General features: G+C 29.5%; 2 protein-coding genes across 3 annotated transcripts; one reads left to right on the top strand and one right to left on the bottom strand.

Moving 5' to 3' along the window:
- The first annotated feature begins 274 nt into the window (after window positions 1-274).
- Window positions 275-933, top strand: LOC132944679 (small ribosomal subunit protein eS12). The gene is made up of 2 exons (XM_061014147.1): window positions 275-565; window positions 638-933. Exons 1-2 carry the CDS (start codon window positions 421-423, stop codon window positions 901-903), a joined length of 411 nt encoding a protein of 136 aa, XP_060870130.1. The 5' UTR covers window positions 275-420; the 3' UTR covers window positions 904-933.
- Window positions 934-4,544: 3,611 nt separating this feature from the next.
- Window positions 4,545-11,698, bottom strand: LOC132944678 (vascular endothelial growth factor D-like). 2 transcript variants are annotated; one of them, XM_061014145.1, is made up of 6 exons: window positions 11,440-11,698; window positions 8,525-8,645; window positions 5,404-5,588; window positions 5,208-5,315; window positions 4,955-5,130; window positions 4,545-4,744 (listed from the first exon to the last, which is right to left on the bottom strand). In XM_061014145.1, the coding sequence occupies exons 1-6, from the start codon at window positions 11,683-11,685 to the stop codon at window positions 4,717-4,719; spliced, it is 864 nt and encodes a 287-aa protein (XP_060870128.1). In that variant the 5' UTR covers window positions 11,686-11,698; the 3' UTR covers window positions 4,545-4,716. The 2 variants fall into 2 exon arrangements, with proteins under 2 accessions (XP_060870128.1, XP_060870129.1); XM_061014146.1 differs by having other exon boundaries at window positions 5,041-5,130.
- Between the last annotated feature and the right edge of the window lie 5,187 nt (window positions 11,699-16,885).

Here is a 16,885-nt window from a genome sequence, read left to right as displayed (position 1 = left end):
TGGGAGTTCGATACGCAACCTGTATATCTTAAATCGTGATCACGGCTATGGATAAAGGAGCCTCAATTGCCTTCCCCTCCGGCCTTTCATTTATCTTTATTATCTATGGGTCCGTGGCACGGAATAAGATAGTACTATCTTAAATCGTTGTGGCTATAGATAATAAAATATCATAGATGTAAAATATATGGTTCGATGAAATTACCGTGCGATCAAGAGTTAGTTGCATGCACTGATTGCCGAAATAAACAGAATGCAAACAACTTAACCTCAACAATATCAATTAGTTTTTCTCTCCTTCTCGAAAACGTGTTCATTTTATATTTCTTTTGAGCTTCAAAATAATTCTCGTTTTCAATTTAGCAAGTTTTTGCTAATTTATTTTTTAAATTTATTGCTGTATCTATACACTTATTCATAATGTCCGACGTTGAAGATGCCGTAGAGGTTGGTGAACACGGAGAAATGTACAACCTTTTGAAAGAAGTGTTAAAGAATGCCCAAGTGAACGGCAGCCTTTTACACGGAATACATGAGGGTACCAAAGCTCTGGAGAAGAAACTTGGTAATTGTTAAACTATTTCTAGTTGTTAGATCTAATTTATTGTAAGTTACATGGTTTTGATTTTGTGCACAGGAGTACTGTGCGTCTTGGCCAACAACTGCGAGGAAGCCATGTACAAGAAACTAGTGACTGGATTGTGTGCTGAGAACAGTACCCCTCTGATTGAGGTAGACAGCAACAAGACTTTAGGGGAATGGAGCGGTCTGTGTAAGTACGACAACAACGGTCAAGCCAGGAAAGTGGTAGGATGTTCATGCGTGGTTGTCAAACATTTCGGAGATGACACACAAGAATTGGACACTTTGTTAGAGATTTTGAAGAAAAAGAATTTTGCGTAGATCAATAAAACCAAATCTTTTTAATTTAAATGTTAAACTTGTGTTTTTCTTTTCATTTGATAATTGAGAATATCAGTATGACACTGATTGCTATATATCATTTATACATGATAATACATTAATGTTATTCAAATTCGTAACTGTTAAATTTTAATTTGAGTTGGGTTTATACTAGATAACACTAAAAAAGTGTCATACCTGCGTCCATTCTTTTTGGATTCTTCATTCATTACAATATTTATAGATTATAACATTTAAACATGTTCTAATGGCATATATAACATTACGCAATAATCGTAGTTAGGTTCTGGTTCCTATTTATTACATTAAAATCAAACATGATCGCTAAAACAGCTAAATCCTTACAAAATCCTCCGATTTTTTCAGAATAAACAATGACTGCTGTAGTTTGTACAATAATTACATATTGGATAGAATAGCTTTTTTTAAATAGTTTCTATCGTACTAACTTAAAAGTAAGAATTTTACTAAGTCAGTCTATGTTTTTTTTAAGTTTTTAAACCTTGATCATTTTGTCTCTTTTAACAAATCTTATTGACATGATCAGTGAAGTTACAGTATATTATAACATTGATCTATTTAATTCCTATGTAACTACAAGAATGTACGAGTGTTCAAATGTAAACATTATTTTGACTGAATAATGATAACTATTGTCTAACAGTGGCGGCTATCAAACAAAATAAAGGTGTATCAAATTTTGAATTTAACTACCCGGCATTGGTACAACCGTATACCTATAAGTTAAATTAATTTTACAACTAAATTGCATTTGAAAATATTATTGTTTGTATAAAATATAATAATATACTCTATGTATATTAGTGTAATAGAACAATTTGTATGAATTACTAACTCAAATTAATTTGCCAATTTTCGTGTCAAAATTTTAACTTCAGACGTTTATGAAACTACTGTGGATTGATGTTCAACTTTTTTTTATTTTTCACTAGATAACAAAAAACGCATAATAAGGCCCGATGAATACAATTTCAAGTTTTTCGATTGTATGAAAAAATTTTTACCGACAACAATAAATTAAAAAAACTAATAAACCTTGAAAAAATTTTATGGTTATAATTTATAAATAGTTCAAAAAGCCTCACAATATTCCCAAAATTTTATGGCGCATAAAAATTGCTAATATAAAACATTCTGTGAAAATTTGATGCTTCTACGGTTATTTTTTTAAAATCTGTTATTTTTTTTAAACTGGTATTGTGTAAAAATCTCAGTTTTCCTTAATTTGTAGTTTGTTTTTCCTAACTATTTCTGATTACTTTGTATTTATAAATTCAAATAGGTATTCTTAGTTGTTACTTTGTACTCAATATAATAACTAATAAGTAGTAATTAATAACGACAACGCGACAAACAATAACTAATAATATTTTAGTAATTATTTTTTTTTTTATTCAATACTCAGCTATACTGTAAACCTACCTACTGTATAGCCACAGAATAAATGGAACAAATAAAATATAAAATAATCTTATCTCCACTAGGTAGGTATAAACATTAATTAATGATTACTTATTAATATATAATATTTATAATTCATAATATAATATAATGTTCTGTGCTAATTTTATTGTATCGTTTATTTGAAACATTGGAAATGCAACAATTTCTTCAACCAATATTACAATATATTTACTACCTAGTATTTCTATTTGTATTTAACTATATTAACTTAGAGCCACCAGTTGGATTATTAAATATATTGTTTTTATTTATTTAGGGTCATTACTCATTAGTCATTACCCACTATATACACCGTGGTCCATGACCAACCACCCATCTATAAGGTGTATCGACAGATACACCTTGAGTATAGGATAGCCGCCACTGGTCTTAAACATCGATAATAAAAATAAAAATTGAAATAACTTGATAAGGGATGACAAAAATTGAAACTAGAAAGATGTATAGAGTAATCAATGTTTTTTTTAATGTCCCATCAATTACGATGAATTGAAAAAAAGAATCTTTGCACTCTGTAAAATGCAAGGCTGGGCAAGTTAATGGTTTTTTTTTAACTCAGTTAAGTTAATATGCATCAATAACAAAAAGTTAAGTTAATACACACTTTTTGTTAACTTTTTATTTAGTTAAAATAAAGTTAATTTGTTTATACAACGCTAGCGTACTTAATTTTTTTCCAACTCAAAACTATATATTATCGACTATACTGAAATAGTGAAATATAATAAAATTAACTTAAACTTCTTAAAATGAAAAGTTAATTCATTAATAAAAAAGAAATTAAACAGTAAAATAACCACTAATTACACAGGTACGCTTAATTTTTAAAATAAAAATAGTTTCAACTTTATAATAATATCTAGCTGTACAATTTTTAATTTAATTAGGAAAACATACTTAACCACTTGAACCTCAAATGTTTTAAAATACAAATATTATCATAAAAAAATTTTAATTTAAAAATATAAATAATATAATAGTTTTATAACTATTTTGATACATACATTGAAAACTGAAAACTTAGATTTAGAATTCGCTGATATGACTCAATCAACTATAAAACAAATCTGCGATAATGCTGATGTTGAGTTTGATAATATATTTAAAAAAGTTGAAGATGTTTGTTCTTGTTTTGGTATGACTGTTAGTGTTCCAAGTTGACAAAAAATAGGAGTAATGTTATGAATAATAATCCAACATTCATCCCATTTATTGATAATTTTATTGAACAACTCATGGACGATTTCTTGAACATAGGGTCAAACTAAAAAGTTTCAACTGCTTATTACCTAAGACTAGCAAACAAATATCTGAAGAAACTTTTCAGTTTTGAGGACTTCAAAATTATGTTCAATATTTATACTGATATATTAAGTAACAGCAACAATTTGACTAGCTTAGAAGTAGGTTATGGTGAACTTAAACTGTGGCATAACAGTTGCGCATTCAAATCACCAAATTCGTCGTAACAGAACTATTTTTCCATTTTAATCCTATTTTTTTCCTGTAATCTCAAAGTTATTGCAAATATTAATTACACTACCAGTCACAACGGCTACCGGAGAGAGGTCTTTTTCTTCCATGCGTCAACTTAAAAATTATCAGAAATACTACTGGTCAAATGAGATTAAATGGATTGGCAGTCCTCAATATACACCAGGATATTTATGTTGATCCATTGATGATAATTGATGAAATGGGCAATGGCTAAAACTTCAAATTGAAGACTCAATATATTTATCTATGGACTATAAGTGTTTTTTGTTTGATTTTTATTCATAATAATATGACGTTTATTGTTTTATTTCTTGTGATGTATAACAATATTATATACATGACAATAATAATTGAAAAATGTATACAGTGTATATATTAACATTATTTATGTAATATTATTAACCATGCAGGATTTTAGCTTATGTATATTATATTGTAATAAAATAATGTAACATTGTAAACCCCCCCCCAGAAATTTTTTTCTAGTTGCGCCACTGATAAAAGATTAATTATTAATAAATATAGATATATCTACACATCCTTGTTTAGTTAAGGAGTACTGCTACATTCCACATACTTGAAATAGCTAGATCTGTCTTATTAGAACTATTTATTATTTAGTTATATTATTATCAATGTGTAATAGATACATTTATTTAACAGAATTATTTATTAAGTGTACATTGTAAGTAATGATAATTTATACTTCTGTATTCATTTAGATAACTTCTATGAGTAAAGTAAAGTCTTCATAAACTATAAAGTTCATGGTTATGTGGGTAGGTACTTATAAGATTGTAAAAAGGAATTCTACCAATCGCCGGTGTCTTCTATGCAGCTGTAAAATAAAAATAATCATATAAGTATTTTTGGTGCCAAATATACAAAATATGTTAACATGTGAGGTAGTATTTTCTAAATATTGATAAAAATAGATTAAATTCATTAAAATATTTGTAAATTGTAATTAGCCCAATTAATAATATCTACACTGCTATAGGTAATATGAAATATATAATGGTTTAGTTATTTTTTAATTATCTCCCACCTGCATGTATTGTAATCGAATTTGTAACCTGTTGTACATTCTAGATCTTCAACACATTGACATGAACAAATGTCTGAATTCCATACCTTACTTGGTTTGTCACATAATATTTCTTCTGAATCGTTACAAAAACATCGACATTCTCTAGCATCATACACTTGCGAGGGCTTGCAGTCCTATGTATAGATAGATATTGAATATTTTTATTATTACTTTTTTACTATTTTTATTTATTATTAAAAAAAAAACATACTTTCTCTTTCACGACACAATCACATTTACATTTCACGTGTTGCTCTACAGCAATAATTTTCTTTTCTTTGAAAGTGAACGTTCCGTTATAATATTGTATAATGGTGACCTGTGGTTAACAAATTTAAGATAAGAATAAAATTTATACAAAACCAAACATTCAAATATTCAATTGATGTTTAGAACGTTAAACTTTCTTCAAAATTGAGCATCTCTACTTTGGTCGGTTGACAAGAAACCAAAAGGCTACCACAACAACCACCACATCGCTTCACTCGTGTACAAGGTGGTAAAAAGTATAAACTTGGGTTATCATCGTCTCTCAGGCTCACTGTTTGATTTTCTGTGGTGCAAGTTGCCGCTTTTGGAATAATTGTTGAATCTTTGGATTATAAAGTGTAATTAAAATATTACAATAATATATAAAAATGTGGCATAATTCTGGCTTAGCAACCTATCGATTTTTCAAATTGTATTTTCCAAAATCTGTATTTTAGGGTGCTTTGTAAGAATGTTTTTTTTTTTATTTTTACAAGATATTTACAATTTATTCATAGAAAAATAAGCAAATTAGATAAGAGTAATAAAAAAAACATGAGTAATATGGCGGAAGAAGCCACCCATTGATGACACTACCTATTTTGTTTAGTTAATTAGGGGAAATTTGATCTAGGAATCAAGCATTTAGCAGGTTACGACACCAATTACGTTTGAGACGTCTGAATGGGGTTACCCGGGATCGAAGGGACTGCTAGAGTTTTTATAAGAGGGTTAGGATGATTCAGTAACCTACTGTGAAACCGCTTTTAGTAGAGTTTTGCTTCATCTTTGACGGAGTTCATCCTGAGATCTTGCTGAATGGAAAGGTTGAAGACATAAGGAGGAGCATTAAGTAGTTTCCTTAGCGCTAAGTTTTGGAAGGTTTGTATTTTGTTGATGTTTGAAATTTTTGCATTACCCCAGAGTTGTATGCCATATGTCCAGATGGGCTTAACCCTAGGTTACACGCATTAAAAATATTCACGAGATTCCACGCACACGGTGTTTTTGACCGTGTATTGAAATATTTCCATTAAAACTCGATAAATTGAAATAATAATTTTATTGATTTTATTTTAAATAAATAAATATTTTCAAATAATTTAATTGATACATAATATAAAAAAATTAAACTTTTATTTAAATTTATTTAAAAATAAAATGTACTGATACTTACATTTATAAATGTTTTATCTGTATTATACTCGTAGTTACACACGGTATGGCGAACCAATGTCAACTAAAAACAATCTTGCCAGTCACATTGAAAATAAAATATTCATTTACGTTTTATCGATAAGGAATAACGTCTTATCGGCGATAAGAAAGTTAACATAAGTTAAAATTAAATTGTGTGTCAATGTCACAGTATAACACGCACACGGTCTTTTAGACCGTGTTTTAATAGGTAATGGACTTTGAACCCTTCTATAGTACAGGCAACAAATCGTATACAGTTAGGAATTGTATCTAATGTTAGTTTATCATCTAATTAGAAGGTACCTAGATTAGGTTAGGTTAATATTTCGTATTTTTGAAACAATGAACAAAATTCAAGAAGCCCGGTCTTTTTGACCGTGAAGCGTGTACTCTAGGGTTAATTAGAGATTTGTAAATTAGGAGTTTAGTTTTAATGTGTGTGTATTTGTTGTTATTGCAAAAAGTTTTTAACAGGCGCAGCCGTACACTATGAACAATAATATGTAACCTATAGGTTTAAATTTTGTCTTTTAGATCTAAGGTGGGGAGCCCAGGTAAGTCTGCGATCAAGTGTGAGTCCTAGATATTTGACTGTAGAAGAAGTAGGAATTTGAGTGCCATAAATAGATACTTCAGGGCAAGGAGAGAGACGAAGTGTGAATGTTGTGTGGATACTCTGACTGGTTAATTTTGAACCGCCACTTGGTATACCAAACTTCCATAAGGGTTAGGTGATTCTGAAGATTGTGTGAGGCCATTTCCGGATTAGAATTTATAGATATTATTGCCTTATCGTCTGCATAATCAGCAACTAGAGTGTTTAGTCACAGAATAAGAATAGGTTTAAATTATAGAAATATGAAATTATGAAAACAGTCGTCCATATCACTCTGCTAATCTCTGGACAGAAAATAAATATTACGTAGGTAAACATGGTTCTAAATGAATACTAATTGTCGGCCAGTTGACTCCAAAAATTACATTAATGTTTTATGTTTTTATTAAAAATAATAAATTCCTTACGGCTCACATCAGATCAATGAGCTATTATTATTATTTACTAATTTATTATATATTTAATTGGTACTTACATACAAGTATACAACATACGTAATAGATGATATAGATCTAATATATTTTATTGAAGAAATTTAATGCAGTTCGCACTCGTAGCCGACGCCGTCGTTCAGTAGCAAATACAAACATAAAGTATATGATTCTACGACAATTCCCTTGTTTACAAAGCAAAAATTCAAATAGATAAATAATAGCGACCTATACCTATAACCTATTATACTGTCCTATAGAAATAGTTTATTGGAAAAATGATGTGAGTCGTCAATTCCTTGCGATAAGAATATCTTGACTGTTTCGAGAATTATTGATGTTTATCTAATACGGGTATTTTATAAAGTGGTAATACATACAATACAAGGAAAAGTTTAGTTACGCGTGGTGGCGGGTTTTTGATCGTTCGACCGTTGGCTAATTTTAAACTATATTTCATATAAATATTTTGTTCACGGGAAAAAACCATGTACGCGCGTGCTTACATAAATCGGGGTCTGCAAATATCTAAGAATTTTTTTTTTTTGGAGAGATTCTGGGGGAGGGGGTCCAGTACCCCTTGACCACCCCCGCCCCCCGTAAATACGCCACTGACGCCAGCACATTATATCATTATGTACTTTTTAACAACTTTGTTTAATTCTGAGGCCTACCCAAAGTGGTTTTACACAGCAAATCGGGGGATATTTTCGTCCAAGCGATATTCAATGATATCTAACTATTTTTTTTCTTTAATGTGCGTTATACGAAAAAAAATGTAGTTTTTGAAGTTTTTCATCAATAACTTCAAAACGAAGTTTATCTGGGCTTTTTTTTTGCATTCTTACAAAGCCCCCTAAGACACACATTTTGAAAAAAAAATAATTAAAAATCGTAAAGTTGCTAAAACAGAATCGTTTCTAAAATGTTAAATGATGTAATACTGTTTGTACTGTTATGTTAAATGTATTACTTTTTTTATCCATACATATTTTTAGGCATATTTGATATAATGTATTTTTACTATCTTACTTTGACCATCAATAGTTTTGTATTTCAATACTTCATAAATATTGATACGTGGCATAAACTTCCAAAATAATTCTGAAACACTTTTAACCTGGTTTAATTCCATTATAATGTCCAACGGTATCTAAAACATCAAGACATTCAATTTTAGTTCAGCCGTACAGGGCAGTAGGACACAGATAACGATGATACCTAATATTATTTATTTATTTAACGACCTAGATGCAAAAATAAAGGTAGGTAATGGCAGGTTTAACCCCCTCTCCCCCTCCTCCTCCTCCTCCTAGCGAACGGGCCTGGACTACTTTATGTTTTTATAAGTAAGTCCTTCTTGCTTTCAGAATACGTGCTAAATGATACAGTTTTTTATAAATTATATAATGATGTGTTATTGTGTTTTGTTTTGCAGTAGAGACCGTAGAGTGGCAAAAACGGTAGAGCGCATAGGTACTGCAGTCGCTGCAATGTTAAAGGCAGATATAGGTATAGATATTAGACAATACTGACAAAATGGTCAAAAAAGTTACGAACGAAATAAGCTTGTGTATGGAAATGTTTGTAGGTACATTATTTGAACGAGTTCAGTAACTGAAATATTTAACTAAGTCGATATGTAAGGTTTAGAACGTGGCGAACGTGCTCAATGTTATTTGCTTGATCCTGAAGTAAATTGATGACTATACCTATAGCCTGGACTTTGCATTTTGCAATAGTGTCATAGTGGCGATAAGGGCGGTATGCCATTGCTGGTATCACATCGGTACCGCATAAAAATAACCCCGGATATTGAGTCTCCGATAAAAAAAACCCTGAATAAATAATCTCATATGAGATTTTGCAAAATTAAAAAAACGTTGTCATGGGAAAGTTGGGACAATGATTAATATAAAATTATTATAATAGTGTATACTGCCATCATATTATATGATTATTGTTATTAACTTTTGAGCCAATATACCTACCACTACTTTGCCGCGGAGCAGTGAAAATGGGTTCAAGTTCCTATATAATATATATTATAAAATTAAAATTAATCTAAATATTTGTACCTATGTCATTGCATCTAGTAAAATATATGACACACCTAGGTAAGTACTTAAAATTGTTATATCCTCACAATTATATAATTTTATATAATTTGGATTTAATAAATTATTATATACGATAAAAACGATTTGGAGCAAATACGGTTACAGGTGAAACTGCGATTTAGGCCAGTCAGGCCATGACCCAATACTGTAGACTGGATAACATACTAACTTAATAAAGTTTTAATTAAAAACTTATTTTGTAATTAGAATTCGTTTTCATATTAATAATTTGGTCTGTTCTAATGACATTTTATAGTTTCACCTTTATGGAAATGGTTATAATGTTTTGTTGACATTTCAAAACAAATTTGACTATTTATTTTGTATTTATATATTATTGAAATTGTACCTATTACAATTTCATTATGACTAAAAAAATTGACTATTTTTTTTTTCATACATAGACTGTTTAACTGTCATTGAAATCTCAAGAATATCTGAATATGTGTTAGGTAGGTACCTGGTACACGTTATTTTTTCCATGGTTATTTTTTAATGGGGGTGACTAAACTTCCGGGGTTATTAATTAGACAAATCATCATCATATTATGTAGCAATATAAGGGTGTCAGACGTCAGTAGATAGAGATATACTAAAGCCATAAAAACATTAATTATTATAAATGTTGGACTACAGGTAGTCAGTCAGTCCAGTGGCGTATTTACTGGGGGGTCCAAAGGGTCCGGACCCCCCCCCCCCATTGACTCGTGTCTCGTAAATGTTAAATGTTATGTTTATACATGATTAAGAAAAACAAATTTTATCATAAGATACGAAGGATTTTGTAAAAAATGTCGAAGCTTCAGTTATCAACATTTTCAATTAATAACGTGATTTTTTTTTGTTATGAGTTTGGTACCGAAAATGGTTTAAAAATACCGAGTTTATTTTTTAATTCAAATATTTTGTAGTTTTGAACATTACCTGTATCTACCCGAGGATCTTTTTCAACCTTAAAATCCTCAAACTTTTAGGAAATATTTTTATAACAGTTATAAGTTATAACATAACTATATTAGATACTGAGCGAAGCGATGAAGCTAGTGGTTTTACAATGGTGTTTATTTTATTTTTTTTATCCTGTATACAAAATTTCTACCAGAAGAAGTGCATCGATTTCAATACAAGTACCTTATTTTATAGCAAATTGGATCAAGATGGTACTTTAGGGAGGTCATTTTTTTATTTTCTCAATAGTTATATAATGCCACGGGAAAAACCACCTAAAAATGGGATTTTAATTTCTAACGCTTTGTTTATCACCATAGAGATGAATAAAAAAAAAATATTTCAATATTAATTCAACTTACAGGCTATAATAAATAATAACGATATGAAATATCCAGACTGACAAACCGTCTTCGCTCAGAATCGTTTTTCTTATACAATGATTATATCATTGAATTCAAGTTTAATATAATCCAGTTTACATTGACCCACTTGTAACCTACTGTACAGCAGAGCAACATCCACTTACCCATTTTTTTTAATTGGTTTTGTACATATTATTATTTAATAATTAAGAACTCAAACATTTTATATCGTCTTACAAATATGGTATATTTATTTAATAAAAAGTAATTGGGTGGTATGGGGGGCTTTGCCCCGCGGCTCTGTTTTCTTAAAATTATTTGGACCCTCCCCATGTCAAATTCCTAAATACGCCACTGAATCAGTCTATTGTCTATATAAAAGTTGGTTTAGTTTGGTATATATAGTATATACTATATACTATATTCCTACATTATTATTTATTTTTATGTAATTTTAAGAATATAAGAAGTACAAGACTTCTTATACAAGACTATTTTTTTTTATAATAATTACTTCTGGATAATTTTTAATCTGATGACTATTTGAATTGCTGCAATGCCCATCACAAGCTCCTTTGGGTGCATGTTTGTTGATGTTATTGATATTTTTACTTGAAGAATCTTTCAACAGTTTGATCTGATATTTTTTGTCGAAAGTAGCAGTTGTTGTGATCACAATTAATAGCCAATAAAGTATAAATGGATGGTACATTATGAATCGCGTTTCTAGAACTGTGTTATTTGCGTGAACTCTATACATTAAATGTAGTGTATTAGGCGGTAGGTGCTTATATAATCGTATAGATTATTATGGGTATTATGACTAAATAGTGAAGCTAGAGATAAGAATTGTTTGAGTGTCAATTGAATTATTTCTTTGAAAGTTTAATCATAACACGAATACGTATACGTATAGGTATGCCATACGTACGGTGTGTCGGTGTACGCTGTACCAAACCTATTAATTGATACACATCAAGTATGTGCGGTTTCCTGTTTTGGTAAAAAATAAAATATGTGGGATAGTCATTTAGTCCTCCCTCTTTGACCTGAATCTATTGCTTAATGTTGGTTCACTTGGTTCTGAAGAAAAAATGGGATATTCTAAATGTATACACTATATTATGTATATTGTTATATTATTACGTAATTATTTTTATAGGTATAGGTTGGTGTGGTTTGGTCCATACAACCTACTGCGGAAACGCTCTGAGTGTACGTATCGACCGGTGTTGCTAGCTCCCGCATGGGCGACCACCCGTGATTTTTAGCAACAAATCTTTGCCACACATACAAAACGAGTAAAAATCAACCGTTACTCCCCCTACAATCACCTACGACCAAAATAACAGCTAATGGGAGCTCAAAAAAAAATATTATAGGTAGGTGTTCTATAACTATACAGCGTTATTTTTAAGATGTATTAGGTCTATTTTGTGCTATAATCATTATAATTGCTATTGGCCTTTCGGGCGTACACAGTTTGGGCGAGTGTTCACTAAAAATACTGCAGGTTGAAGTATAGGGTAAAGTATAATTAGGCAATTCTGTAATACTTGTGTTTTTGAATGATAAAATATTGCTTATATTAGTGTTGATGTCCACAAAAAAGACCCTGAGATTACGTCTATAATCTATATGTATATATATTATATATGTGTTTAGAACATAATAGGTAAAATGTAGACATTTATTTTCGTATGGATAGTAAATACTAAATAGTGTAATTGATAATAACTTAGTAAATGCATCTTCGACTTCGGCCGCTTAGACCGAACAAATATTTGAGTAATATTATTATAACTCAACTTCAGAATTCCTATTTAAATACCCTTTCGAGTTTCGATACATTTTAGATTCTGAGTTGAGCGATGAATGTATTCGTTAATGATGTTATATGCTGGCCAAGTGTTAAACAATACAAATAAAAGAGGAGTGTTACTTTTAATGTAGGAGTGCAGTGAGGTTATGAATTAAAAAATAGCAGAGTTGGCCACAATGTAGATTTCCCTACTTTGATAGGCCGACTTTTTTGGGAGGGAGTTTGGAATTTGGCTTTTTTTCACTGTTAGGTTTTTGTTGGTAAAATTATCGTCCGTAAACCGACGAATATTTTTAAAATATTCTGTATTTGAATAATTATATTATATTTCGTATTTGAATAAAATAAATTTATGAAAACATTACTATGTTTTATAAATATATATATAAGTCAACTACAAACAATTTCTTATTACCATATTGTAATCACCATATTGTAATCACCATATTGTGTTTAAAAGAAAACGTTTATGCGTGCTAAGCGCGCCACTTCATACGTTTAGAAATACACTCTCTAAAGCGACATAAATTTTGAAAAAATTTCAATTTTTAGATTTTTCCTTTTAGTAACACTGTAAAACCTACCTTTGTGCCAAATTTCACGTTTCTACCTATACAGGAAGTGTCTTATAATTTTGATGATCAGTGAGTCAGTGAATCAGTGAGTCGGTGAGTCGGTAACAATATTGAAAAATTTTGAAAACCTCCCATTTTGAAATGGCACAATATTCAGGGCTCATTTTCTTACAGCGTCCTAAGCTACTCGAGATTTATCTGTGTTTTAAATTTCAAAAGTTTATCTTAAGAAGAAACAGAGATATATGGGTTAGAAAAACTGGGCGAATTGGTTCGTGTAAAGATACACTGGCATTGCTGGAACTTGGCCTGGCGCACTGCCGTGCGCTCAGATGATAAGAAATTCTTAGGCAAAATAAAAATATTTTATCTCCAAAGATATTTTAAAATTTACCAAGGGGTAAATCACTGGTTCAAATTGTGTACCAACATAATATAAAAACCAACTTACGTGTAAACATCGACTATTCCGGTCAAACCTAGCTGTACCGTATAATCTAGAGACTAGAGTGCAGACGTTCAGTACACAATTCATCGTTAAATAAAGGTAATAAAAATTATGTTTTCCAAAAAAACGTAAAAAAATCCTATTTTATGTTAGGTACACTGGTTAATAACAACTGACAGTTGTGCATTTTTTAAATCATAATCCACTTCTGAAAACGGTCAGAAAAGATTATATGTACGTTTTTATAGGGGAAGTTTATATCTTTATTTTATACTTCTAAGTTCTTATGGTCGTTCTGGATCTAACTGTGAGTCTTGATAACAACTATATAATGTAGTATAATTATAATCTATACTATAAAAGCAAGTCCATATTTTGTGTTACGGTTATTGGCTCCGAAACAGCTTGACCGATTAGGCTTATGTTTTTTGTTGTGTTCATAATTGTCAGGAAAAGGTTTTTATGAGAGAACATTTTAGGAAAATCCACCGGAAAAGTAGGAAATCTGGAAATAAAAAATACATTAATGGCGCAATCTGTCCAGAAAAAAATAAACTAAATAATAATATATTTTTGTTTATTGTAAGGTTGCTATTGGTTATGAATTTATGAATGTTTTAGTTTTGTTTTAGTTGTTAATTTTGAAGAATTTTATTAAAATAAAAAGAGGAAATCAAACCATGGCCGCTCCACAAATAGTGCCAAGAGGATAGCGCTTATCTAGGAACAATATAGTTGAAGATGAAATTAATAACATGTCCGCTATATGTTGAATTAAGTAAAAACAAAAAACTTGGTATAACTTTGTTACTTGATACTTTGATAGTTAAATTTTACACTTAAGTACAAACGGCTATAATATGACATAAGGAAAAATGGCATATCATTTGCGCCAAAATTAATATTTTATATAAATAGTTATTTGAAAATGTCTATCTCATAAAAAATTGTCAATAAATATAATAGAAATTAATAAATTATAATTTTAATAAATTGGTTGATTTTTTGATCTTAAGAAAAAATGTCAATAATAAATTGATAAAATATAATATACATTATACAAATAAATATAATTTGAATAAATCGGTTGATTTTTTCGATCTTATAAAAAATTGTTAAAATATAATATATAGTTCTAAATGTAACTGACATTTATTATGCGTGACACACAGGTATCTAAGATTTTTGCGCTTTCGTACTATACAATTTTAGATTCTGAGCGAAGCGATAAATGTATTGATTTTACAATGATGTGTGTTTTAGATTCTGAGCGAAGCGATGAATGTTTTGATTTTACAATGATGTGTGTTTTTTTTTTTTTATTTTTATTTTTGTGTCTGTCATCACCTTTTAGGACAGTAAAAGTGCTTGGATTTTCTTCAACATTAACTTTTCTGATAGCAAAGTGAATCTAATTGGTACTTTGGGGGGTCAAAAGTAAAAATTTCCCAGTATAGTTTTCAAAAGCGACGTGAAAAACAAAAGAAAAATTAAGGAAAAACGGGAATTTTTACGCAAAATCTGTTTTTGAGAAAATTTTGGTTTTAGGTGTAACTCTAAAACAAATGACCGTAGGGACATGAAATTTTGACTGAATATTAATAATTGCATTTCCTATACACCGTAAAATTAACAAAATATTTTGACTCTTTTTGAGCTGTTTACGGCCATCGTCAGTTTAAAATTTTTTTAGTTTTTTTTCTAAAAAATATCAATAAAATTTTATCTGTTGAGTAAAAAAGCTTGAAAAATTAATAGAAAACTCTTAGGTTATTGTTTCAAAGGCAGATGAAAAAAATTAAAAATCTTTAGTCACAGTTTTTATTTATAAGCATTTAAAGTTCAAATTTTGACAAAATACGGAAAAATCACGAAAAATAGCAAATTATTTTGAGTTGAGAATTCATAAAAATTTTTCTTTTTAAATCTAAGATTTGAAAATGTAATATAAGATTACTCATAAGTTTGTCTACCTTTATCAAAAAAAAAAATGTCTACAAGAAACTTAAATTAAATTTTTATGAGCGTCTGAAATTTATATTTTTACAACATTTGATATTCACTCGATTTCTCATGTATCAATTTTCTTATTTTATTGTAATTAAAAAACAAATGACTGTAGTTACTTGAAAATTTCACTGAATGTTTATATTAGCATTTTCTATACACCTTAAAATGTTGAAAAATATTTTGACTCTTTTTGAGCTGTTTACGGACAATTTTTTTAGTTTTTTTTTCTATAAATATCAATAAAATTTTATTTGTTGGGTAAAAAAGCGTGAAAATTTAATATAAGGCTATATGATATATCGTTCTAATAAAAGTTAAAAAAATATTATAACTACATGGGCACAATTTTTTTTTATAAGCATTTAAATTTCAAATTTTGACAACATTTATCAAATTTATAATTTATAAATTATTTTGTGGTTAAAAATGTATAAAATGTTTAACTTTTATGGCTAAGGATCGAAAATTTAAAACAAGGCTCCACGTAAATAGGTTATATATGAATTACTTTATTCACAATAATATCATCAAATATACTTGGTAATATCATAGGCTGACTGACCGTTTTCGCTCAGAATCGTTTTTCTTATACAATGATATTATATCATTGAATTCAAATTTAACACCATCCATTAGAATAACCCACTTGTAACCTACTGTACAGCAGAGCGACATCCACTTATCCACTTTTTTTTTTCTTATCTCATTTTGGCGCTTATGTCTTTCACCAGTACAAACATCACGGGGTCCACGATGTACCGTAGATAGATTGCCTTACATTAAAATATAATATCATTTACACTTAAAAAGATATTGCTTCCACATCATATTACACAGGAGTTGAACAATCAGAATTTTTTTTGGGGTAACGGAAAAGTTAAGATTTACACTACTCTGCATACAATTTAATTACTCTTCATATAAAAAAAAAAGTTGCACGATAGATAGACAGGATTTGTGGAGCCACGAAACAGCACTACAATTTTCAAGCAACTATCCACGGGGGCGGAGCAGGCGGGTGACAGCTAGTTAATAATATTATATACATATTAATAATTAATGTTTTAAGTATTTCACTCAAGTCTAAGGAATTAGTTACCCGGCG

Source organism: Metopolophium dirhodum, chromosome 5 (assembly GCF_019925205.1).
Source record: "Metopolophium dirhodum isolate CAU chromosome 5, ASM1992520v1, whole genome shotgun sequence".
Taxonomy (NCBI): Eukaryota; Metazoa; Arthropoda; class Insecta; order Hemiptera; family Aphididae; genus Metopolophium; species Metopolophium dirhodum.
Note: the sequence above shows the minus strand (reverse complement) of the source record. Positions and strands in the feature narration are given on the sequence as shown.

Coding starts and splice junctions, on each gene's coding strand:
- LOC132944679 (XM_061014147.1), top strand. CDS start 421: ATGTCCGACGTTGAAGATGCCGTAGAGGTTGGTGAACACGGAGAAATG. Junction 566..637: donor AGCTCTGGAGAAGAAACTTG/GTAATTGTTAAA, acceptor TTTTGTGCACAG/GAGTACTGTGCGTCTTGGCC.
- LOC132944678 (XM_061014145.1), bottom strand. CDS start 11,685: ATGTATAGAGTTCACGCAAATAACACAGTTCTAGAAACGCGATTCATA. Junction 8,646..11,439: donor AGATTAAAAATTATCCAGAA/GTAATTATTATA, acceptor TTGATGTTTTAG/ATACCGTTGGACATTATAAT. Junction 5,316..5,403: donor TAGAGATGCTCAATTTTGAA/GAAAGTTTAACG, acceptor TGTTAACCACAG/GTCACCATTATACAATATTA.